This window comes from Neopelma chrysocephalum, unplaced genomic scaffold (assembly GCF_003984885.1).
Source record: "Neopelma chrysocephalum unplaced genomic scaffold, ASM398488v2 Primary Assembly neopelma1_96, whole genome shotgun sequence".
Taxonomy (NCBI): Eukaryota; Metazoa; Chordata; class Aves; order Passeriformes; family Pipridae; genus Neopelma; species Neopelma chrysocephalum.
This window is the reverse complement of record NW_020897759.1, coordinates 2,918,560-2,943,851: the sequence shown is the minus strand read 5'-3', so window position 1 is coordinate 2,943,851 and position 25,292 is coordinate 2,918,560. Positions and strand designations below refer to the sequence as shown.

The 25,292-nt window shown below is 40.3% G+C and overlaps 1 protein-coding gene across 5 annotated transcripts in view; it reads left to right on the top strand.

Annotated features, from left to right (window-relative positions):
- PHYHIPL (phytanoyl-CoA 2-hydroxylase interacting protein like) overlaps positions 1–25,292 on the top strand; it is a 133,671-nt gene that overhangs the window by 106,200 nt on the left and 2,179 nt on the right. For 4 of the 5 annotated variants that reach the window (XM_027694129.1, XM_027694127.1, XM_027694125.1 and 1 more), the window contains exons 2-4: positions 15,501–15,697; positions 21,901–22,075; positions 22,549–22,666. In XM_027694129.1, coding sequence (XP_027549930.1) covers positions 15,533–15,697; positions 21,901–22,075; positions 22,549–22,666 — 458 coding nt within the window. In that variant the 5' untranslated portion in view covers positions 15,501–15,532. Of the gene's footprint in view, positions 1–6,454; positions 6,486–15,500; positions 15,698–21,900; positions 22,076–22,548; positions 22,667–25,292 lie in introns of those variants that run through there. The other variant, XM_027694126.1, reaches the window with a different exon arrangement.

Genomic DNA, 25,292 nt, shown 5'->3' with positions numbered 1-25,292 from the left:
AAATCCCGTCTGCTCACTGAATCCATTAGATCACAGGGAAGTTTTGTCCCTCTTGTGTGGAACATACTGGAATTCTAGCCAGTGTTACCTGTGCTCTGGTGACACAGCTACCACCTTACCCTTCATGAAAGGACAGACTTGAGCAGTAAGACTTCATATGCCATTTATTGGGATTGTCTCACCTCTGCCCGTGTGTAGAGGTTACATTCTCTTCCCCCCGAGATGGAGGCACCTGAAACTCCGGGTACATTTCTTTGTTTCCTTTATCTGTGAACTGCTTTGTACCAGGACTGGAACCCCAACCCATTGAATATGTTGCTTCTGTACTTCACTTTGTCACACTGTATAGGTAGCATGGAGTTCTTCAATCATATCTGATGTGCAGAGATCAGCAGCCTTTCTAGAGCATGAGAGTTTAATTTCAGGTTTTGTGACACATCAGGTGTCCCAGCATGACCTCTGTGGCAGGAGCATGTCCAGTACTGTGTGCTTTCTCATAACTCTACAAGTGCAGGGAAGACAGAATCAGAACCTATGTGCGAAAAAATAGTGATTCTCCTTCTTCTATTTTTGTATTTTGTGTAATTCTCAGCTGGTTTCTGGGTCGCTTCCTGGAGCAAACCATCAGGGAACCCCCTCAGCTGGTCAGTGGGGCTGTCAGCCCTAGTGCAAGTGTGCTTGAGATGGAAACCACACAGGGAAACTAAATTCTTCAGTATGTCTTAGTATGCTTGTTAGAGTATAGCTCCTATAGCAGGGAGTGGGAACTGGAAAGCATTCCTTGAGATGCTTTTAAATGCTCTAAATCCCAAAGATGAAAAACTAGTCTAAATATGAATTCTTTTTAAGTAACATACCTGAGGGGACTTGTTTGGCATAGTGAATTTGTAGAAGGCTGTGCAGCTATTGCTGTATAGCTAATCAATTTTTGTCTTACCATGGTCATGATTGGTCACTTGTTGCAATCCAATTGCTGTTTGATAGCCTGTGGGATAAGACTACATAAGAATTTGTAATGGAAACTATTGAGAGTATCCAACTGAGCTGTGCTTTTTTAAAAAAGTAATTCTGGAATTATTGAGGACCATGGATTTGAATCTGATGGTTCATAATTGTAGGTTTCTTTTAACTTAATTCCATCAAAACTTCCCTTTGAATTTTCTCCTTCTCATTAGACAATCTTCATTACATAACCTACGTGAGAGAGCTGTCACAGATGCCATCAGGAAAGGAACATGATGAGCTAGGCTCGAGACTTTTAATAACCCCACACAAGGTGTATATGCTACACCTTGTCTGAGTGAGGAGTGAATTCCAGCGGGGTGAAAACTCTGCTGAAAGATTTCTTTTGACTACAGTATTCATAACCGTGTCATTTTTTCATTCTAGAAACTGTGAAAAGCTGTTTGAGCATTTTATTGCAGCCTTCCTCTTGATAAGGGAGTATTTAACAGGATCCTCTCATTTCTGCAGGCTTGCCTACCTTAACAAAACCGGCAGCAACCTAAGTTATCTGTGAGCTCTGTGCTCTTCACAGAGGTTCAAAAGTTAGTAACAGTCAACCAGTGGCAGACCTGCATCTGAAGACCATGACAGTGTTTGGTTGCCCTAGGAAACCAGCTAAACATGAAACAAAACAGAACAACTCCTGCCAAAAAAGGCTCTCAAAACCCCTATATCTTTTATTTCTCAGGGCCTGGGAGAAAGTCTGAAACCTGCATCCAATTTAAATGTAAAAAAACCAGTATAAGTTACAAAGTAGATTTTGCTGAACTATTGTGAATATGTAATACGTTTCAAATCGCAGTCAGAAAGCACAAACTGGTGTAAACCTGAGCCAAATCCCATTCCTTACAAGAGATCTGTGTGAAAAGCACACAGCAATTACCAGTGTGCTGAAGTAGAGAAATGCTCATTCATGCTGCAGACTGCCAGGGCATCAAGGGAGGTACAAAAGCCCTCTCATGCTGAGCACCCTACTTTCTCAGGGAAAGTAAAACTGTGGTCCCCAGCCTTGAGTTCTCTCTGTTGCCCTTCAAGTGATGAGTTTTGCCTTTCTGTCCGGGCTTCCCTTCGTTGAAAGGAAGAGGGTTTTAAATGAAAAAAATCCCCGTGTGATCAAGGCAGTTGCAGTTTTCAGGCGAGCTGGCACGTCACGTTAAAGCTCGTGTGAGTACAGGGCTGCCTCCTCTTGCTAGGTTTGCACTCACATGACTTAACTTGAAGGAGAGAACACATTTTTGGTTGTGATTAAGGCACAGCTGCAATGAATGGCACAACTTGCTGCCATCCGAGGAAGAACGAGGTAAACCCATTTGAGTGTGAGGTTCATAGCAATAAACAGAAATGGAAGTGTTTGTTTGTTTCTCTTTTTTGTTCAGTGACATGTGAAAGCACAAATCATGAAAGGCCACTCTAATTTATAGCTAAGGCCTTCTCTAATATACAGTTAATATTAAAAGCAGTAGAAAATTAAAGGCAGTGCTTTGCCTCAGTTACACTGTTAGAAGAAGAGTGTTGGAGCAATTAGGCCAGTGACCCAGAGCAGTGTAACTTGGATTGGAATCTGGCCCCAAGCAACTCGTCTGGGGTCATACAGTCAGTGCCTTCATCTATGAGATCTGTTTTCCTTTGTTGTTAGTCTTGGAGACATAGGCAATTCCATGGTCTCGGAGGCAGCTGTACTTTTTATTCAGCAGAAGAGGAAAAACCTCATCCCATAAGAAGCTCCACATCCCTTCTTGCTTCAATATCTGCCCCTTTAGTAATCAACAGAGTGGGAGTCTGCTGAAAAATGTCACTCCCAGTTTTCCAGCAGAACACTACTGAGATAGGATCCTTCCAAAAATACATCACAAAAGGGAGTGCAGTCTGAAGGATGGTCAGCATTTCATAAGGATGCAGAGATACCTGATAGCTCAGGCTTCTGCTAAATGAATGAAGTACATGCCATAGATTGTTCTGCTTTTATAGTAGTGTTTCTGATCTAGTTATTTGCTTCCAAAATCTGGAATTCTGTATAACTGAAGGCATGCAATATGCACAAATTTCAGTATATGTCAGAGGCTGTAAAGTTCATTTTAGTTTTTAAATGGCATTTAAATTAAGCTAGAAGATGGTTTAGAGCATTTTACATCCCTTGTTACCTTCCTTCCCCTTCAGCAGCTCAGAAATGCACGTTTTAATTAAAATTTGTTTTTCAAATGTATCTTGTGGCCAACACATGCTGAGAAGAGCCACTTACCACCCATGTGCTGCAAGCTTGCTGTGCTGAACAAAATGGGAGCATTTAATTAGCAGTAAATACTGTGGTGGCTTAATGTTTGTGGTCTACGATAATATCCTGTTTGATTTCCAGGAGACTGAACTGCCCTTCCCTGGCTCTGGCGGTTGGAGCCATGAAAACCACTGGTGTGCCAGTAGGAGCTGTAGTGCAGCTATAGCTATTTTTGCCACCCTACAATTTTCATTCCACAGAAGGTTGCAGAGGAGCTTGTTTAGCTTCGACCTGACAAGGTTCAGTAAAAAATAAAAGCCACGTCTGTAGTAGAAGCAGTCTGAGAACTTTAGTGGGAACAGTGTGTTGGTGTGAGTTGTTTTGCATAGGTGGGTCGCTCAGGATGAGGAGCAAGATGCTGATGTTTGGTGGTGGTGTTTGCACTCAGTCTCAGTTTATCTGGCCAACTCACTTTACTTGGTTATGATATTCATGGGTCATAGAAGGAGATCCCACCACTTCTCAGCTCTGTCCCACAAGGATTTGGTCAGGCCTTAGAGCATGGTAGGATCAGTAGAACTGCATCTTAGATAAGGGGAAAAGGAGGCATGATAGGAAGTATGTCGATTTAATCTTCTAGGCTAGATGGTTTTTTAGTCTTACAGGTTTTCTGGTCCTTACTGAAGAAATGTGTACCTACATGATTATTCACAACCTTCCAGTTGCATATTTTCATCTGAAAATGAAGGTCCGGCTTTTTCATATTTTCTCCATATATTTTTAACACAGTGAGAATGAAATTTTGTGTGCACATGTGTGTGTTTAGCTTCACATTTCACTGAGTTAACACTCCACAACTTTCATGTAACAAAATTGCAAAAAGGAAAGAGGAAAATGGGGTAATAGTGGCCTAGCCCTGTGGAACACCAAGTACTCTATCAAAGCATAGAGGCATCCAGTTTTCATAAAAATATTCCTCCCAAAAATATCCATAAGGAGTAATGGAGACCCTAAAAAGGTAATTGTATCAACAGAGACTTGCATCTATTTCCACTTTAGTACTCAGTCGAGGGTTTTGGCTGCTATTGACTTTCTGGAAAATTGGTTTAGTTTTGAATGAGTAAGGTATAAATATTAAATACTTCCAAGATGTCAGGATACCAAATAAGAATTAAATCTTAGTGAAAGAATAAGGTCAGCCTTGCCAATTAGTCATTGATCAGATTTGCAGTCAGGTTTTGTTTTACACTTTGGGTTTGTGAAACTTGTGTGTGTAGTTGCAGTCACATTTTTAGAAGTTCTTGAGCGACTTGACTTAAATCCTTTTGATTTCAGTAAGACTCTTCTAAATCATTTAGGTCCTTCTTAAGATATTACCAAATGTTACTTAAATTTTTACTTCAAGTAAGGATAGGTCAAAAATCAAAGAAAAAATTGTCACTGATTTGGACCGGTTGTCTGATAACAAGAGAGTGTAGCTTACAGTGATATATCTGAATTTTCTGTATGGTAATAGCAAGAGAGGAAACAATTATTTTGAGGAATTAGTTTAATGATGCAATTAAATGCATTATTTATTTTAATTAAAATGAATTACAGTTATTAAATAATTTAGCTTTAACTGCAGTTAGCAAGTTATAAATTCATCCAACATTCAAGCTTAAATGGTCCTGAGAATTTTGATCCTATTAGTGCTTTCAGAAAAAATATTGTGGGATAAGTGCTTAACTCTGATGTATTTGACACAGAAATTCAGAGAAATTATTCTTTAAAAGTTTATCCCTTTTAAAGTATCACTCCAGAGGATATTTCTGAGTCAGTGACATGTAGATTTTTTTGCTGTGGAGTCCAGAAACTGCCTGCAGTGTAAAATGTACTTTTTCCCCCCATGTTCTTTTTCTTTTTGCTCTTTGGCTGGAATCTTGCAAATTATCAGATGTTGCTGTTGCATCATGAGAATCAGTAGAACTGACAAATGTAATTTAGGAAATAATTACAAAGGCTAACTTCATCTCACTCTTAACTTCTGTGACCTCCCTCTCTAGTGTCTAAAAAGAATTAGATTCCTCCAGGGCAAAGTTAAATGTGAGACATAACTGTGGGTACTCAGATAATCCCTTCTAGCAAACTGCCTTTCTTCACTGAATGGAAAGTGAGCCTGAGGAGACTGAGGAGACTCACTGCCCAGGGCTGGTGGGTTTTGTTAGTGTTTTCTTCTTTCTTAGCCTGGCAAAAGTACTAGTGGTTTCCACAGTAGTACAACATATCAAAATTGCACGTGAACATCATTGCAAGTCATAGGCATAAAATCTTTTGGCCTTTGATTTTGGATCAAATTTATTTCAGGTATAATTCCACAGATATCTGTGGTCTTATTGCAGGAGTGAATGTGGTTCTTGGCTTTTTTCTTGTTAGTGTTTCTACTGTCATATTTAAAAAATATTTGGGCTTTCTTATCTTTAACTTAGGAGTACATATGCATCAACAAATCCAGACTTGAGAATTTTGTATCTTTGCCAAAATTTGTATTCCACAGGAATGTTATAACTTAATTTCTCCTTACTAATTATAGTAACCTTCTCTGTAAAGATATACTTAATTTTCTGCTGAACATAATGTTGCATTCAGTGCCCACTGAGAGAATGACTGAGCCGTAAACCAAAGCCCTACAATTCTGATAGCACAGTCGTATTCCAAAATATACCAGGGTAACTCTGCTTGCCCCTGCTCGCTGTCAGGTGTGTCAGGTGTGCCGCTCTTGCCTTATGGTGTGACTGGAAAACATCCACAGCTCCCGAGGTCCCACCTGCTTTGGTTCAAGGCCAAACGAGCATCTCAGTTGGGTGGGTATTGAAGCAAATGCCAGAACTTGCAGCCCGTCCGGGAAGCTTTCCCGTGGTTCTGCCCTGTCCTGCAGCTGCTGTGCTGCACCTCTGAGCCGTCCTGCTGACACAGAACACGTCTCGTCCCGGAGCTGACAGTGAGAGACGAGGCTGGGAGGGAGGGGGATGCTGCTCCCTGGGAACTCCGAGCCCGCACATTTCTCCCTGTCAGTGGCACGATTGAGATACTGCTCCTGATTTGAGTCATGGGAGCACTCGTGGAGTACATTTATCCTCCGTGTGAGGCGGAGGGAAAATCGAGTCCTTTGTGTGAGACTGAGACAAAATCTTCAGTACAGAAACAATCTGGAGATTGCTCAGTGCTTTATTTATGTGGGCACGCTTTGGGGTGCATTCCCTGCTGAAGAAGATGGCAGCTACTAAAGGTATGATTGTGCTCCCAGATCCTAGTTGTGTTCTCTTTGTTTTGCAGTGTGGAATATTCCTTCTGAAGTCAATGTCCTAGATTAGCAGGAAACAGCTAAATTAATCCTTGAGTTAAAACAAGAGAATCTGAATGTATATGAACGTTTAAAAAACACTCAGTAAATATAAATATACATATTATAGTTAAGTAATGCTTTATTTCTGAAACTATTTTTTAAAAATTTTGGACAGAGTGCACATTTCTTACTAGAAAATGCACAACAGTAGTATCAGATCAGGGGAGCAAATAAGGAGAAGATTTAGAGGGGTTTATCCCTCTAACAGGATTTCTAGAGTCAGGCATTCCCTCTTTATCTAATTTAGGAATTGGTTTTAAAAGGATACTTGCTTAGAAAATATTCTTAAATATGCTTATATAAATATGAAAATCTATATTGGGAGGTAGTTTACCAGGATTCTGGGGGAGAGGAGAGAGAAGCACTTAAGAGTCTGAGATTAAAGAGCCTGAGACTCTTCACTCATTTTTTTATACATGAAAAGAAGGATGAATAAAACAGAAATGTTCCTTCTGTGGTTATGGGTAGCAAGTTGGACCTGGAAATAAAATAGCTGTCCTAGAGAAGTGCCACTTACATGGCCTAATGAACAACAGCCTTGATTTGATAATTTTTTGAATGTTGTTGTCTTTGTATTTCATTGTCTCTCTTGAACAGGATGTTGCAGTGAACATTGAAATTCTTGGTATTCAGGTTAATTACTTGCTTGGTAGGGACATATTGTCCTGACTCTGTAAAACAATTTTAATTAGCTAGCAGTTGGACAGGAACCCCTTCATTTCAGAGCTCGGGAGAAAAATATGATACTGTGTTTTTGCTTAGTTAAATTTCAAATATGCAGCTAATGTGTAATTTCCTGGCACTTCCCTGTCACTTTTGATGGTTATACAGAATGAAGTTTTCTCCCTCCTATTGAATTTTTGAGGAAATGAAATACTTTCTCAGTAAGTTGGAGAATTCAGTCTCAATTACAGCACTCAAGTATTGTCAGTCTATATCTGATTTCTATAATAACAAACATAATATTTTACCTTTATTGATCTGATATATAACCTCTCAGCTGGATTATCAAGACACAGAAAGGTAGAAATTCTCCTGTTTCTGTTCTTTTTAAGGGAGTTACTATTTGTAAAGGAGTTGTTCTTAGTTGTTAGTATCCATATCCAGTAAGAGGATTTCTTATGTCATGGTACCTATGTGCTCTTATGAAGTTGATCCCCTCTCATCAAACATTTCTACTTCAAAAGATCATAGCTTATGTCTCTCCTGGTATTGAAAATATTAACTTGAGAAAAACATTTTCTGATTTCCCTGCTACAGGTATTTTGAGATCTGAACAAGGTGAATGTTTTTAAAAAAAAATGTGATTTGTATTATAAAATTTTGTTTGGCTTTAATGTGTCTTTTACCTGTGCTGTTACTATCTGTGTATGATGTAAATCTGATCTCTTGGGGTCTCAAAAATGCAAATCCTCATCCACATTTTCAGATCTCTTCCCAGAATGTATTAAGGACCCAGCGTGAGCTTTTAATTTTGTGCTGCGTGGGTACAGTCTCGCCTTGGTTATTTCTGGCTCATGAACCTGAGCCACATTTCCCTTATCAAATTCCTGGGTTTTCATGGAGCTGATGCCTCACAGAAGTACCTGCAGAGGTTAATATCTCCTGTGTGTTCCTAGAGACACAGCAGCACTTAGTGCACTCTCTTATGCGTGACAGCAGCCAGAGGAGTGAACCAAACTGTGTGAACCACATGAAATTAAATCAGTGTAGGTGAATATTGTGGTGACACAGAGGTGGCATGACAACAGTTCCACCGACTTGCCTCCCAGTTGCTGGCTGTGGGATGTCACCAGGGCTTCCCTGTACATTTGTCTTTCCCAGTTTGTTCTGCAGCTTTGGGATGTCTTACCTGCCATAAGAAATTGCAGCAACCTAGAGGCTGCTCCGAGGTGCTTTAGCACAGACACACAGTTTGGATGAATGGAGCAATTACCACTGAATCTGGGCTTGCTTTTTTGTAGCAAACTTTTGATCCTGGGACACAGGTCAGTGTTAGAGGTGGAGGTTCTTTGGGAGCTTGGAATGTTACACACACTTACCTTTCTTTATTGTCTATATAGTTCCCCTAAAATATATATTTTGTATCACCTAGCTTTCCATCACTCTTTTACCCATCACAAAGCCGTATTTCATCATATAAGCATCAGAAGATCTCATTTTTTGGAAAGTGTCTTGAACTGCTTTCTCCTTTGTTGCTGATAGAGGTAAATTCAGAGAACAGCCAGCCTTCAGTCAGCATTTGAGTAGGACCCGTTATGTACTTTGCTGTTCATCTACCAAGTTCTAACTGAGCCTTAAATGAGTGCCTTGACTATAAGGAGTAGTGACATTTCTGTATTTTCAATTAAATTCTTTGGGAAACATTAGATTCCGTGACTTTTAACATTATGTTTATTTGAAATCTCTGATTGCGTGCTTGTCCTCTGGCAAATTAAACTGAGGTTTTTGCATATCACTGTGAAATCAAAGTCTAAGAAACTGCTGCCCCCACGTACTTAGCTGTCAGCCCCTCAGCTGAGAGTGTGGTAGCCAGACTACTGAGATCTTGGGATGTTTCAGTGTAACTTCCAGCTGGGAAAGACAGGGTTGTAACTGGAAATAGCCATCACTAACAAGCCTTCCACTGTTTGTGTTGTGTTTTGTTTTAAGTCTAGACCATATTGAAAGCAAAGACTTTCATCCTCAGATAAAGAAACTTCTTAATAGCAATCATTTCAGATGCAAGGACAAGCTTGAGATTCACAAAGTACAAACTGACAGCCCAAAATGCCTCAATGTTTTTTTACAAATCCTTTGGGAACGTGTTTTCAAAGATCCTTGGCAATGGTGTTGGCAGCATAATAGTGATTTCTGAATGTCTGCTCCAAAAGCATCATAAGTCCATGTTTCCCACAACATGGCTCTAAAGACACTGAAAATTTATGCCTGAGTGCAAAGAAACTTAGAACCAGATGATTTGTCTTTGTCCATACAACTGGAGATTTTTCCAGGGTGACGCCAAAAGACGGAAATCTATTTTACACATCTTGAGGAGGGTTCATAATACGTTTAAATGAAACTGTAAGTTACACTTCATTAGGCTGATGTAATTTGCATCTTGAGGGACAGAAGGACAAAGTCTTAGCAGGAAACACAGCCAACAAGAGATTTTAAAGTAGTGCAAGGAAAACCCATTTTATCTCTTTTTTTTTTTCTCTTTTCTGTTGGTTGTTCTCCTGACATGTTTGGGCTCTGTGAAATAAAGCACATTTACTTCACTTCAGGGATGTGGAACTTTCCACCAATACTTAGCACAGCTCTGAATTTGGTTGAGGGACAGTTCAGACACCCCACACACACCTTTATTCCAAAATCTGTTTAGATATTTACATTTTTTCAGTGTAAAATGAATGCATAATTTTTGTCCAGATATTGGATAAATAGCAGAATTGGTTGATTCTAAATCCCGTGAAGGGAAGAGAGCAATCTGAAAAGCCTTCCAAATTCCTTTGCTGATCATTCCTCCGAGTATGTAAGTCTAAATTGCAGTTAAACAGTAATATTTTACAACTATATTTTGTCATCCATGGTTACTGGAAGGATGCTTTCATGGATCCAGCTGAGAAAAGGATTTCACCTGGCCCTGCCTTCTTCTAATTTCTCCAGCTTTGAAGGGCATCATTGCAGTTGAATGAATACTTCACGAGTTTACTTCACACTGAGTACAAGCAGTCACACTCACTATGGCTGTAATATCTGAGGGGTTTTTCCCTGTCAGTGGATGTCATTGTAAGCAGTGCTTTGCAGGTTCTGTTTTCTGTGGATTTGGTTCTTGATTGGTGGCTGATTTTCCATACTCTCCTAGTGCAGCAAGCTCCACAGTTAAGCTGTGAAAGGTGGCATAGCAGGGTTATGGATGGAATTACGGCAAAGAGGGTGGGAATTGGTTTGCTGAATGCAAATCCAGGAGTTCTGAATACTTTGAAATTCTACTGCAGCGTGTCTGGTGTAGAGCCTTTGAGCATGAACCTGTCTTTTTAATGTTTCTAAACAATGAATTACATCCAAACTGTGGGGAATACAAATGTGTGTGTAGGGAGTCTTTATCTTCATTAAATAGAGAGCATACTGCTTCCATTGTTGGCGCTTAATAGCAGGAATGTATTTGCCAAGGTAATATCAGCGTCAAAACTTCCATAAGCAAGGTCACAGGAACCCAGAAATGTATTATTTTGTCAGTCTAGTTTTATAAAACTCACTTCTATGAGCTGAAAGTGTGCTTAGGGGGTGGATTACAAATCAGCCCTTTCAGGATTTCTTTTGTGGATAACATAGTCGGTTTGTCTGTGAAATGAAAAACCAGTAGGCACATACTCTCTTGCCCTGCTGTGATGTTCTGCATTTTTAGAACTAAGGAAAAAATATGGTCAAGTATTCTAGAATTATAAAAAATTGGTGATTGTGAATGCTTGGTATCCGGCAATGAGAGGTTGTGTTAAGGTTCTTTTTCACCATCCTTCCACTGCTACAGATGTCATGGTTCCATTTCTTTTGAGTGACGAGGCAAATTTAAAAATAATAATAATTTTCCAGACATTTTTGGTGTGGACTTAACAATTTCCAAGTCTTATCATTTGTTTCCAGTGGTGACAGATGAAAGCCATGAATGCTCAATGAGAATTTTCTGCCTTTTTTTTTTTCCCATTCAGAGATAATTTATGTAAGTAGAAGATATAATGAGGATACTAAATTAAGTGTGTCTATGTGCGTATAAATAAAATTGGTTTGTTACCCATTTGCCAGCATTTTGGCTCAGCTGCAGAAGTATCGTTACTGCTTTAAAATTGATTAGACAATTTAACTTGAAATTTAACTCTGGATATGGCAGAGAGAGATAAGCCTGTGAGCATAAAACATTCATCTTGAAGTTCTCCAGCTGATCTTGGTAAGGCTAGCGTGTTGTATTTATTCTTTGGCTTTGAAGAAATTAAAAGTCTTTTGCTTCCAGCATGACCTGTGAGCACGAGTGGTCTTTGTTATATGGGTCAAAAATTACTGGGCCTTTTTACTGGGTTTTTGTTAAAACTCTTCCCGCAGCACACAGGGATGACATTCCTTGGGTTTTTTTGGCAGGGGAGACCAGGTTTATTTGACTATTAGCTCTTCTATATATTTCTGCCCAAAAGAGACCTGAAAGCAGCATTTTTCTGCTCCCACAGTGGCTTCCAGTGTTGAAGCCACATGAATGTGCAAAATGAAGTAGCCATTTTAACAGGAAGCTGATCTATTTTAATTTGATATGAAGCTGTTCAGAGCAACATTTCCTTTGCTACTCTCAATTTTTTTTTCTGCACTGTGATGCTTCATCAAAGAAAGATCAATTTAGCCTCAGTGAAGTGTCGAGTGAGTAACATGAAAGCAGCCAGTTCTAAGGCCTTCTCCACCTATTTTCACATCCAGAACAGCAGTAACCCCCTTTCAGATGGTGTTTTGGAGTGCTTTAGGGCAAGTATGTGCTGGGTTTGAGTAAGTTCAGCTGCTATTTCTGCTTTTAGTAGACATCCTATTTCCTGATGTTGATCTAATCTTTAAATTGATCCTTGAAGTGGATGTGCTTTCCAGTATGAAAACCAATTCAAAATATTCACCAAAGTACAAGTAGAAAAAAGGCAAGGTACAATATGTTACATTTTTAGTCAGTTGTTGAGCTCCATGATGCTTACATTTCACTTTGCACACACCTGAGGTCTCCAGTTTTAACTAGCAGGTAAATTCTAAGCAGCCTTTTTAGGAGACAGCATTTTTACTTGGTTTTGTTGACAATATTATCACACCTCATTTGAACTCCCACTTTATCAGCAGACAGTAGTATTTTCTCAAACACCTGACTTCCAAATTTTGATACAAATTATCTTTCCACTATGGAAAATTCTGCCCATTGTTGCTCATATAATAGATAATTGTATATTACAGTAGTTGTAAAGCTTTTCTAATATTGATAAATTCTTAAAAGTTTTATGTCCTATTCCAGTACATCTTAGGACAGAACATGTTCCTAACATTGAAAAGCAGTAGCTTTTGCAGGACCCAGACTGTGAGTTAGAACTTATGCTTTAGAACAGAATGCTTCTTCAGAAATTCTTGGTGGTCTGAATGCTGTCTGGGTTCCCTGGCTGGTCACTGGCATGTTTGGTTCCCAGGACCTGTCAGAACTGAGAGAGCAAGAGCTTTTCATGCTCTGTCCTTTTTTAACTCATTCCTGTGCAATGGTACATCAATTACTATTCAAGCCTCACCATTTACCAATATATTGAATCAGTGTCCTCCTTATTAATACTCTATGTGTCATTATCAGCTTCCCTGCCTGTCAACTCAATGGATTTTGACATTCAGGGCTAAACAAATATGTACCAAAATCTATACATGCATTACAAATGTCACAGATATTCTAAACGGAATGGAAATGCAGGTTTGGTGATCATTGTGAGGTATTTTACTTTCTCATTTCATATTCTGTTTGTATTTCAAAATCTGTAAAATGATTTTTTTCAGCTTTTGAAGAGCTTTAAAGATTTCAGGGAAGTGTTTACTTTGGATTTTGTTCCATCACAAAAAAGGGACAGTTTAGCACTTAGTAATGGAACTGGTTTCTTTTTCTCGGACTTACATTATTGCTAAAAACTACCTGGAGATTTTCTTCTAGACATTTACTTAATGTATTCACTTACTAACTGAATAAATAAAAAGCCTTGGGAGTGCAGACATCTAAAGATGCAGATATTAATTCCAAGAATTGTACAGAAAGCAATACCTATTTACAGAAGCAGTTTTGCTCTTTGCCATTGGTGTTCTCCAAAAAACCTTTTTTCATCTGTAGTACTTTTTGTCAGTGGTCATTGCTGCTTTGCACATGTCTCCTGAAGCTTAAACCACCTTGGCTGTTTGTACCATGGCCAAGGCCCTCAGTATTGGGTGTAGAAGCTCACCTTAAGTTGCACATTAATGTCTTGTGGACATACATGGCTTGGATTTCCTCATTGCATGTCTGTTCAGGTCTTTATTCAGTTTTCAGTGTGCTGGGATCTGAGTCTGTCCAGCTCTCCTGGTCTGAGAACCTCAAAAAACTGACTACAGAGCCTCACTCTTGGAAGAGCAATCACATGTGGCCTTTTCAGTGTCCCTGACAGAGCTTTCAGTCACTTTTCCAATACAAATTGCTTACAAAAGAAAGCAGTGCCATTTTCTTCCTGCTGGCTTTCTGAAACCTCATGTTGGGAAAAGCACTTACCATGTCTTTGCTGTGAAGAGAAAGCTTTCAGTAATGACTGGTGTTTCTGAGTGTGTTGCAGCCAGTGCAGCTGCATTTGTATGGCACAAATAGGGGGGCATTTTGAGCAAGGCCCTGCACTATCTGACTGAGGTATTAGGTGAAAAAGGAAAAAAACCCACAACAATAGGATGTTTTAAGAATAGACAACCTGTTGGATGTAAATGCTTAAAATGTAACAAAAATAGAAAAGTGGTTTTATTGATTCTTGAAATTATCAGTAAAATTACATTATTCAGAATACTAGCTGGAGATCTGTGAATTTTGCAGGCTCTGTGATTGAATTTCACATATCTACGAGGGGAATTTTGAACAATCAGGCCAACCTTAATATTCCTGCATTGAGGTGTTGGAATAATTCTTTGACAGCATATGTTGAGAGGTTGAAATGTTCCTAATGTTTTCCAAGTCAGATTTTTATTTTTATTACTGACCAAACACCTTCTGAGTTCAGTTTTTTGTCAGCTTTTTTACCAGTTATGATGGAACTATAAATACTATCTTCTTTTATAATTAAATGTGACTATGAATAATTCTGACAATGTGCTGCCTCACATCTCCGCATGAGCTTCCCATCTTCCTCATCTGCCCAGAATTTGGGAGCTTTCCCCTCTTTCTTACATACACATTAGTCTTGGTTTTTTCTCCTTTATTTCTATTTGTTCTTACCTATGCTTGATTTTTTTTTCTGTTTCTTTACTCATTCTCTTACATCACCATCTACATTTTTTCCTTTTAACTCAGTAATTTTTTTCATATTTCTGCTTTTTTTTTTTTTTGCTTGTTCACTTTTGACTTGGTCTTATGTAAGTGCAAGAACACCTAATGTTTCTGAGTTTTAATGTTCACGGAATGCTGAACTATAAGGTTGCCTTGGGAACTAAGAGAAGACCTAAATTTAGAACCTGTGATGCTTTTTGGGGTCAATGGTCATTTGTTCATCTACCATATGCACTTATAGAAATTAGAAAAAACTTCCCAAGAAAACTGCAGGGTCTCAACTGGGCAAATGGAAAGAATAAAGACCAGAAAATGAAGTTTTTGTGTATGTCCCTTTTGCTGTGGCTCAATAAATCGATCAATGTTAATTGTTTCATTTCAAAGGTGTTGGTGTTTTATAATGTGTATCCATATGTCCACATACATACACCATCTCTAAACCTTGAAGAGATTGGGTTTGCTTTGTGCCTGAAAAATGGTTTGGGATGATGATTTCTGTTTGTGTTTGTTTCACTGACAGATATGGATTGGGCCATTATGTTACCTGGGGACGTTGCTGGCATCTTAACTAAACATTGTAGCTTCAGATATTTTGTATTCTTAGCCTGCAAATGCACATAGTTGTGATGCCAGCCAGTCTATGCAGCCAGTTCACACCTTATTAGTGCTTATTCACCTGAGAAATTTCATCCCTTTGCAATGTTTTCCATCCCTGACATCAAGGCTTGCATAATTGTACCTCCTAGTTGCTGCTGAGTAGCACCCATGAGCCTTTGTGAAGGCTGCTCAGAGCTGTGATGTACTGGAACACACAAAACAGTTACCAAATAGGTCCTGAACTGAACAAATCATGCTTGTTTTCTGTGCAGGGAATAAATCACAAGATAGTGGGATTGCAGAGATGGAGGAGCTTCCAGTCCCACACAACATCAAAATAAGTAACATCACATGTGATTCCTTCAAGATTTCCTGGGACATGGATTCTAAATCCAAGGACCGCATTACTCATTACTTCATCGATCTCAACAAGAAAGAAAACAAGAATTCCAACAAATTCAAACACAAGGTAATTTTCATTCAAAAATCAAGGTGGAAATACTTGATTTTAAACAGATGAATCTCGGTGTTGTATTAACCTTTCAAAGCCAGGCCATAGGACACAGGCACTGGACATCCAGAAAAGGTGGGTTTTGGTTAATCTAATGGACTGTTTTTTCACCTGAAATCCCTTCTCTGTCTCTAGTCTGTGTGTGTGTACACAAAAATACATTTATTTCACAGAGAACCGAACGTTGCCTTTTCTGTTTCATTTGAAAACAGTTTTGGAACCTCTGCAATGTATTGCAAGGCAGACATTTTTACTCCTGACTAGTTCTGTATGATTATTTAAACAGTGTATGTATTCTCTGCCTGTCCTTGTTCAGTGACAGACTCCTGAGAGCAACACATGTCATTTCCACAGAAGAGTCACGAATTCTAAAGCACTTCTAGGAAGGCTTCCAGCAATTTTAGTTTGCAGCAATCAGCACTGTGACCTGAATATTCATCTGGCCTCTTTCCTCCAGCCACTGATGCAGGGACATGTTGAAGGCATTGCAAAATCTGTACTTATTAAACCCAGCAAAATTTGCTTTGACGTCAGAACAGTTGAAATGCTAGGGTGTCTAGAGAAACATGGAATGAGACAGAACATTAAACAACACAATCATCTGCAAATTTAAAAATAATGTTGGCAATATCTCTAAAAGATAAGGTATGCTAAGGCACAAATAACTGTCCAGGCAAATATTAGGGTTGTAATTCTATCAATACCTAAATTACTATTGGTTTCTAAGCCAGAGGAATAACCAGAAAATATTTCCACCAATTTCTCTGAGGCTTTTTATTGTGAGAGTATTTTTCATGTGATTTCTCTTAATAGCAGGTGTATAATTTTCACATCTCCTTATTTGATTTTTTTCTTATTGCAGTTGGAAGTAATATATGCATTAAGTGTAATGAAACATCACTTACTACTGCTTGAAACCGAGAGTTTTACATGTTTGGCCAGGATGTTGCAGCTGCTAGTGTCATGGTTTTAGCAAGGCCCAAAATACAATTCTGATTCCTAGCCCCCCACCCACATCTCAACCCCATGTGAGATGGGTTTTCCAGACAAAAACACGAGACTCAATATGGGGGGAAGGAATATATTACAAAGACTATACACGTGAATAAATACTATAATACATTACAAACAATCTTAACTCTATATCTATCTCTACCATGACAATAATATTTACAATGGGCCAAATCTCTTCTCCCTCCAAATAAAAGTCCAGGAGAGAAGAAGAAGAAAAGACCCCTTCCAGTCTGTGAGCAACAGGTCTCTCTCTAGGCAGTAGGCTTTCTTCTTCTCTCCCAGGCAGCAGTTGCAGCTGGATCCTTGTCAATACACACGAGGGGGGTCTCCAAGCCCCTCTCGGCCCCTCGACGCCAAACGAAGGGTCTTTCCGTGGACTACGTAACCCCAGACAAGGTCGTTCCACCACGGTCATATCACGAAACACGGGGGTCTTCGTGACAGTCTGGTATCTTCAGGGGAAATCAAGCCCCTTCACAGAGCTTCTGTGCTCTGCTTCAAAGATGGCTGCCAGCTTCTCTGAAGCTGGAGCAGGGGGGGCCAAGGTCACCCCCCACACACACACATTCCTTCGGCCGTCCTGGCTTATCTCTCAGGAGGCCATGAGCTTCCTAGCTCCTCTCAGCAGTGCATATTGCACTTTAGGACTCCTCTCAGTCCACCACCCCCTCCTCTTTCTCGGAGGGGTTTCTAGCGAGTTTGGGGGTTTTGGTTTATCCAGTTCTTACCCCGCGAAACTCTGTTCCTGCTGCTGGCTTGGTTCTCTTGTCCTGTTGCTGCTTTTCCTTCTCCTCAGACACCTCTGTGTCTGCCTTAGCTGCATACCGGCTTGTGTTGCTCCTTTTGGTCCTTATCAGTTGGCTCTTTGCCACTGCTCTTCGGACGCTGCTGTCTCCGCTGCTGCTCCGTCGCTGCTCCCAGCATCTCCCACTTCTACTTACAGGGGAGAAAACTCCCCCAGTTCCTAGCCACAGGCACTCAGTCCAGCTAACAACACCATTCCGAGTCCCTGCAGCCCCCCAACCGGGGCTGGGGGGGCAGAGGCCCCCAAGGGGCCGGAGCCCCTTCTCCTCGTGGCTCACCACAACATGGCCACCTCTTCTTCTCACAACGTACTACTGCTTCTCTTCCGGTCTCCAGAGATATGTTTATATTTTGCAGGAGCATTGATTGGGTAAAGCCCCAAGGGTCACCACCCCCTGGGGGTTACCACTTTCTTAGTTTCAGGGAGAAAACCTGGTTCAAACCACTACAGCTAGGAACAAGTGTGTGAGGCACTATTGAACCTAATGTTATAATAAGCATTTATTATGCCCCATTTTTAATTTTAATAGCAAATAAAGCAGGGTTATGTTTGGGGGTTTTTTTCTTACTACTTTTGAACTGACAGCCTTTGAATTTGAATTCCCATTTTACACTGCAGGAGTAAATATACCTTCTAATATAAATGCTTACTAGGACGGATTCTTTTTGATTTTTTTCATTTTATTATTTTACATAGTTTTTCATTCATGTGCCAACCAGTGTAAAGTTGTAGCATTTATTTTATAATGGAGCAAGCACTATATGCACTTCAGAATCTTTATCACAGTGATGAGACTAGAGTTAAAATGGAGGGGAGGAAAAAGGATATTGGTATCATAATAAAGATAGGCTGTTAGATTTATTTTGTGTTTCTCAGCAATTCCCTAGCTTTTTACTGTGAAGAAGTGTTTAGTCAAAAGAGAGAGGTAATTGGATTTGTGAGAACAGGAGACTAAAGTCTACCAATTCAAATGATGAATAAGTTGAAAGTCTTGTCAGAATAGACTTAAAATTTCTTGCTACTAATTGTGTTAGTAATTTGGTAAAGAATTTTTTGCTTGATTTTTTTGGTTGTTTTATTCCTGACTGACAGAAATACAGAGAGCCGACAGGCTGGGCAAGAGAAGGGCACAGAGTGGATACTCCAAGAACTCTGTGCCAGAGCACTTACCTGTTTGCTTTCATGGATCTTTAGTACTAAGGAATTTTTAACGCACCTTCTGGAATGAACTTCTGTTGATAAACTAAAATGCTTGAATTCAGAATGTGTCACCCAAGTGAGGTTAGAGACAAGCATCCTTCCTCCCTCTAAGGTTGGCTGTACTTCCCAGCTGAAGCTCAGCAGCCCAGCTGGGCAGGGAGCTGATCCCTGGCAGCTGCAGCACTGGGGCTGAATCCTCACAGAATCCACAAGGAAATAAGTCCCCACCCATCCCTTGACTTGCTATCAAAGCTTTTGTATGAGGGTGAGGGATACCTCTGCCCCTTCTCCTAGCAGAGCTTTTTAGACAGAAAAGAGTGAGCCCTACTGCTTAGTTGTGAAAAACAGCATTGGGGCTTACTCTTAGGAGTCATCCAGCAATCAGACTGTGCAAGGAGATGGCATCTTCAGGGGGAAAAACCCCATCATTATTTAGCTTTACAGGTAGGGTAAATCACTGTCTGCAAGTGCCTGTCTCTCTCACAGGTGATTAGCCCAGAGGACCAGCTTATATCTAACTTGAGTAAGTGACTTGGGATATAGACTTAACCTGATAGATGCTGTACCTCAGCAAAGGCAGCTTTTTGTTTGTTTGTGTACCCAGGAGAGCGTCCATGAATGGTTCATCCTTTCAATGCTTTTTCTGTTGGCAAATATATAAAGTATATTCAGCATACTTAGGGAGCCTGTAATTTTATTATTTACAACTATCGTCATCATATCTGTGAAGGAGGAGGTTTCTGTTGGTAGTAGTGTGCAAAGGCTAGAATTGTAATAAGACTTTGTCTTTTTTTAAATTGCAATTTGCATGCCTCCTCTCTTTTTTAAGACATGGAAATATGATTATTCTATGTAATAGGGAAAAGGCTCAAATATTTAGCAAAACTAGGCTTAGAACCTGGGTGTGCTGAGTTCCCACAATGTGTTCTACAAGCAGACCTGGCCAAAGGAACGATAAAATAACAGGAGAAAGCTGGAAACTGAAAGCTGCCTCTATTCTGAAAAGGGGAGAGGCAGTGTGACTCACATACCTCACTGCTTAGTTACTCAGAGCTTCCAGGTTGTTCTTAGAAATTATGGCCATCTCGGTACCTTTAGAGTTGCCTGGTGGGTGCAGGTGCTGGAGCTCCCATCTGCCACTCCTGAATCCTGCCTGGCCTTTAGCTGGCACAGCACCTGCTTTGCACTTCTTTGGTGGCTCAGCCAGGAACGAGGGCTGAGCAGGAAGGAGATGAAAGGAACAAATGGAGAATCCTCAGAGGAATTTCAATGTGAACAATAAAGGCCAGTATAGTGGCCTTAAAAAAATATATTATGTTTGTGCAGAAAAAAACCAACAACAAATAGTTCTGAAAAGCATCACATCTGCCCCCCCTCCCCAGCTGTGCAAGAGATAAATCCCTCAGTTTAATGTGGTAGTCTGCCCCTTTTTTCTTTTTTTTCCCTTTTTTTTTAGGTAGTCTGCCCCCTTTTTGGTACAGTTAGAAGAGGTTCCCAATGCACAGCAGGAAGGTAAGGCTTTGACACCTGGGAGCAACAAGGCTTTTAATGTTACATGAAAACTGACAAAAATAATGGGGGCAAAAACCATCACTGGGGTGTGATCACAGAGATCTGACCCAGGTGGAAGCTGTTTTTACCGTAACTAAAAAAAAGATGACAGAAAGACTAATGATGTTGACTGTAGCATCTGCCGACTACATTAGCAGTAGCAAATTCAGTCCAGCAGGATGCCTTTGCAACATAGTTTCAGGGGGGTAGCTTTAAATGTCATTTGGGGTTTCTTTTTATTTTTCCCTTGTAATTTTTTTTCGATCCTTTATATATTATTTGTTGTAGAGTGCACAGCTGTCTCCTTTACAGATAAAGTTTTCTCCCAACTGTTATTTCATTTAAATGAGAATAATCAAAAAAGAAATCATGACAACAAAATATTACCCTTGATTATCACTCACTCACATTTTAACTTCTTCCACTATCACAAGCTGCTAATTTTATAGTTTCTTAGTACAGAAACTGAAGAATATTTTTTGCTGATGGGAAAACAATAGGAAAAATATATTTTTCTGTAATAGAAGACAAAAAGGAGAAACAAATTCAGGTCTTGCTTACAGATCATGAACAGAAAATATCTCTTTTCTATTCCTTTTTTCCCTAAGGGACTGTTATGCTAGTATTTGTACGTAGATGTGTATGGACTAGTATTTATAGATGGACAGTTATGGATTTTATTTAAAATGCCCACTTTTCACAGGGCAGCCATCTTAATCTTCTGTTATTACTCATAAATATTCAGTAATAGATACCTCTCATTCTATCACAGCTCCTCAGCTGCACGGTGCAAAGAATCAACTGCATCATGAGTCCTTTCACCCTCAGCTGTAGCATAAACTGTCCACTTCTTCAACTCTTTCTTTCCCTTGGTGTTCTGTACTGCCGTCTTTGGTACTGTAGAAATTAAGTATTTTAACTACAACAAGCAGTTATTCTCCTTTGTTGCACCGTGGTGCTGTGATACACTGGAAGAGCAAAACAGAGGATCTGAAACGGTGGTGGGGTGGGAAGCAAGAGGTTCAATGACAGGCACAGGCTCTCTATTTGACTTGTTCTGGCCATTCCTGTACATAAGGGTATTTTGATATACATACACTTGACATAGTTACTCTTCAACATGTTTAATTTTCTCTGTTGAAGTTTGGTTTGGAAGATACCAACAGCAGAGTAGGTGGACTGATTAATGCAGGAGGAATTTTGTTTGATTACACTGACTGAAAGAAAACAATGGAAATGAAAGCACAGGAAGCTCTTAAATTAAGATACCCTCGTGCTCAGTAGCATGTCTTTGTTTGCATACTTAAGCCCAAAAGGCTCTTGTCTGAATTACATATTTGGGCTATATATAATAGTATTAGTCTTTAGTCATGTGGAACAAATAATAAACTCATATGTGCAAGATATCACCATGTCTCTTAGAACACACCTTACCCCACTGTCCTGAACCACCAACAAACTGAGAAGTGATTCAGGTTTGCAGAGAAGAGCCAGGGGTTGGGGATTTGCGAAAGCAACAAAGGAAAGGGTGGTGGATTGGTTTGGTTGCACTGCTGACTTGTGTGTTGTTTTGTCCTTTTGTTTCCATCAGGATGTACCCACTAAATTGGTGGCCAAAGCCGTTCCTTTGCCTATGACAGTGCGTGGGCACTGGTTCCTGAGCCCCAGGACAGAGTACACCGTGGCAGTGCAGACGGCATCCAAGCAGGTGGACGGCGACTACGTCGTCTCTGAGTGGAGTGAAATCATCGAGTTTTGCACAGCAGGTGATATTACTGAGGAAACGCTCCACAGGATGAGTGCAATTAGTGCTGGCCCTGCTGCCAGAGGGGGTTGGCCATCTAGCAATGCTGCCTAGGCTGGGAGAGTTTAATAGTCACACCTGGAAACCGGAATTCTAACTTTAGGCTTTGCACGTGCTGAGGTTTGGTATGTTAATCAACTGATATCAGCCAGAGAGGGCAGTTCTCAGCTCCTCTGCGGTCCCAAATACAGGGAAACCAGTTCTAACACAGGAAATCCTGAGGCTTGCAAAGTCCTTGTAGGGGAAGGAGTGGAGAGAATCACACATGCACGTTCCTGCCATTTCTTTGTTGCCACCATTGGAAACTGGGGACATAATGTGATGTATGTTACCAAGACTCTGTTCCCAGTTTGAAGTCTGTGTGTCTGTGTAGATTTTGGTGAGTGTTGTGGTTTTTCCTGCCCCCTGTACTAGCAGTTTGTCTTTTCTTTGCAGATTATTCAAAAGTTCACCTAACACAGCTATTGGAAAAAGCTGAAGTGATTGCAGGCCGTATGCTCAAACTGTCTGTTTTTTATCGGAATCAGCACAAAGAATACTTTGATTATATCAGGTAAGAAAGCAAACATATGCAAAAATCGTTTGGAAAATTAAGGGAGTAAGGAAAATAAGTAAATAGAGACAGCTGTGCTACAGCTAGAGCAGGATGTCTGTGTGCTTTATAACCCATTCAGAAGGCAGCAAAGAATAAAATATAACTAGCTCGTTTCTTCCACCTTGCTTAATTCAGCACTTCCATTAGGCAATAAAAGTCTGTGTCTTGTGGCAGAAACTGGGATACTCACAGGGTGTGCAGCCTGATTAAAGTGTCTGTTATCATAAAAGAGTGTTTAGTAGCCAAATATTTCTACTGTACTAAGAAATTAAGAGTTGAGAGTAGGAGTGTACAACTGTGTGCATAGGCATTTACCTGCATATAAGAGTTTCATGTCAAATATTTGCTCTCCATGTAGAACCATCCCATTTCCATGCCTAAATGTGGTAAATACAGGCTCTGCAATCTGTGGGTTAACTTATAGATCATGTGTGGAGGGAGAGGGGATGATGTTTAAACAGTTATAGAGACCATGCCTCAGCTGGAATGAATAAATGGGATAGCTGGAGGTAGGTTCCCTACTCCTGCTGGAGAACCCAGTGTGCCCTCGCACACAAGAGGAAAGCAGAGTTTTTGATAGAAGGAGTCAAAGCTCATGTGCTGACTGAGCAGGACCAGCCACCACACAGGGTAACCTTAGAAGAACATGGATGAGAGGTAAGCAGTGTCAGAAGGGTGGCAGCACTGACTGTGCTTCTTTAATATGCATTGGGAGATGGGGCTCCTGCTGTGCCACATAATTCTGTTTTATGTGTCACACCAGTACCTGTCTAGAATGGAAAGTTCTTTAAATCTGGTGGAGAAAAAAAAATACTCCAGGCAATCCAGCTTCAAAGAACAGATTCTGCCACCCTTGGAAACATTCCCATTTTGAAGTCATGAGTCTCTGATTGATTCCAAGAGTGTATGGTATATTCCAGAGTACAGGCTTGCTCTTCCCCTTCTGTGTTTTGGAAGGATTATTTTATTGCACATAGCAACAAAGCTGCAAAACTCAGTGGAGGTAGGGCATGACTTGTGATTGCTGAGGCTCTTTGAGGACCTTATAAAGCTCAGCTGCCATCCTGGACTAGATACCACAGAAGGGAAATGCCTGTGGGGGTTCTGATTCTTATGTCGCTTTGTTTTCAGCAATGTAATCATAGTGCATCTGCCTTTGTGTTCATTAGTGTTGAAAATTGCCACTGAGGTGCATTTACAGCTGTGGGTTTGGCCTTGTTCTGCCAAATGTGACTCTAACTGATCGCACTGTATCTTTTCCCCTCCCTCCTCTTAAGTTCTTTCTTGGTTCTACACAGATAGAGACAGGTTGGACTCGATGATCCTTGTGAGTCCCTTCCAACTCAGCATACTCTGTGATTCTGTGAGTTTGTTTTCCCTCAGTTAGTGAGTTAGAGAGAAAAAGCTGTGTTTTACGAGGCTAGTGAGAAGCTGCAACACCTGTAACTGGCTGATGGTTGCCTTTTTTTGGTCAGAAATTGTCTAAATGGTCACAAGGGCTGGCCCTTCCACCAAACACCCTTCTGCACATTATGTTAATAACCCTAACCACATGCTCCCTTTTAGGAAAAATTCCTTGTCATGCCATGCCTGCCAATGGCCTCTGTGGTGTCATGATTAGCAAACAAGCTTGGAAAAGCTCTGGTAGCATTGGCAAACAAGCAACTGGTCACGGAGCTAAAGCAGCAGCCCCTAAATGGAGAGTCTACAGTGTGAGCTCATAAGTGGTGTTCATGTCACTGCTGTTTACCTCGCCTGGGAGTGGCACTAAGCAGCTCAGATCCCCTGAAAGGGCGACCTATAATTAGCCTAATTGGCCACTGGATGTCAGTATCTTGCCACAGAAATGGAACTGACTTTCACTGAGTGCCGTCTGACTTTTCAGGTTGCAGATGTTTCAGGGGGTTATCCAAGCTGATTCAAGTTTTTGGTTTTTGAGTTGTTTTTTTTTTCTCCATAGTAATAACTTCATAAAATACTAATTATACCCCCCAACCAATCAATGTCTTGTGAAACACGGCTTGAGACAATAAGTAGTGTTTGAATGGCCCAGAAAACTGTTGGAACTTCTCTTAGAGTCAAATGTGCTGATGAGAAGATTAGAAACAATGAAAGAAACCCCACAGTTGGAGACATTACTGAGCTGATTTAGAGCTGTTTTGTGCACATACACTGAATTTTTTGATTGCTACCTCCCACGTTAACCAAGTAAAACCTTCTCCCATGCAGCACCATTTTACCTGGACCTTTTGCAAGTCAAAAGCAGAGAGAGAACAGTATTTTTTGGTTAGTTTCCCCTCTCCTAAAAAAAAGAAAAAAAAAGGAAAGAAGGAAAAGAGAAAAAGAAAAAAAAAGTAAAAGCAAAGCAAGAGGGGGACACAGGACTCACCAGCCCCACAGACTAATATATTTTTAATCTGTAATCTGTCAGTGAGCATTAAAGCAATTTTCTAAGGGTGCATAGCAAATATGTTTTGCAGGACTTACAAAAGGGGATGTTTCCCTTCCAGGCATCACATGGTTGCAGGTGCAGAGAGAGCCAAAGTTGGCACTGGGGCACTTCCAGACAGGTGTGAGGCACAAG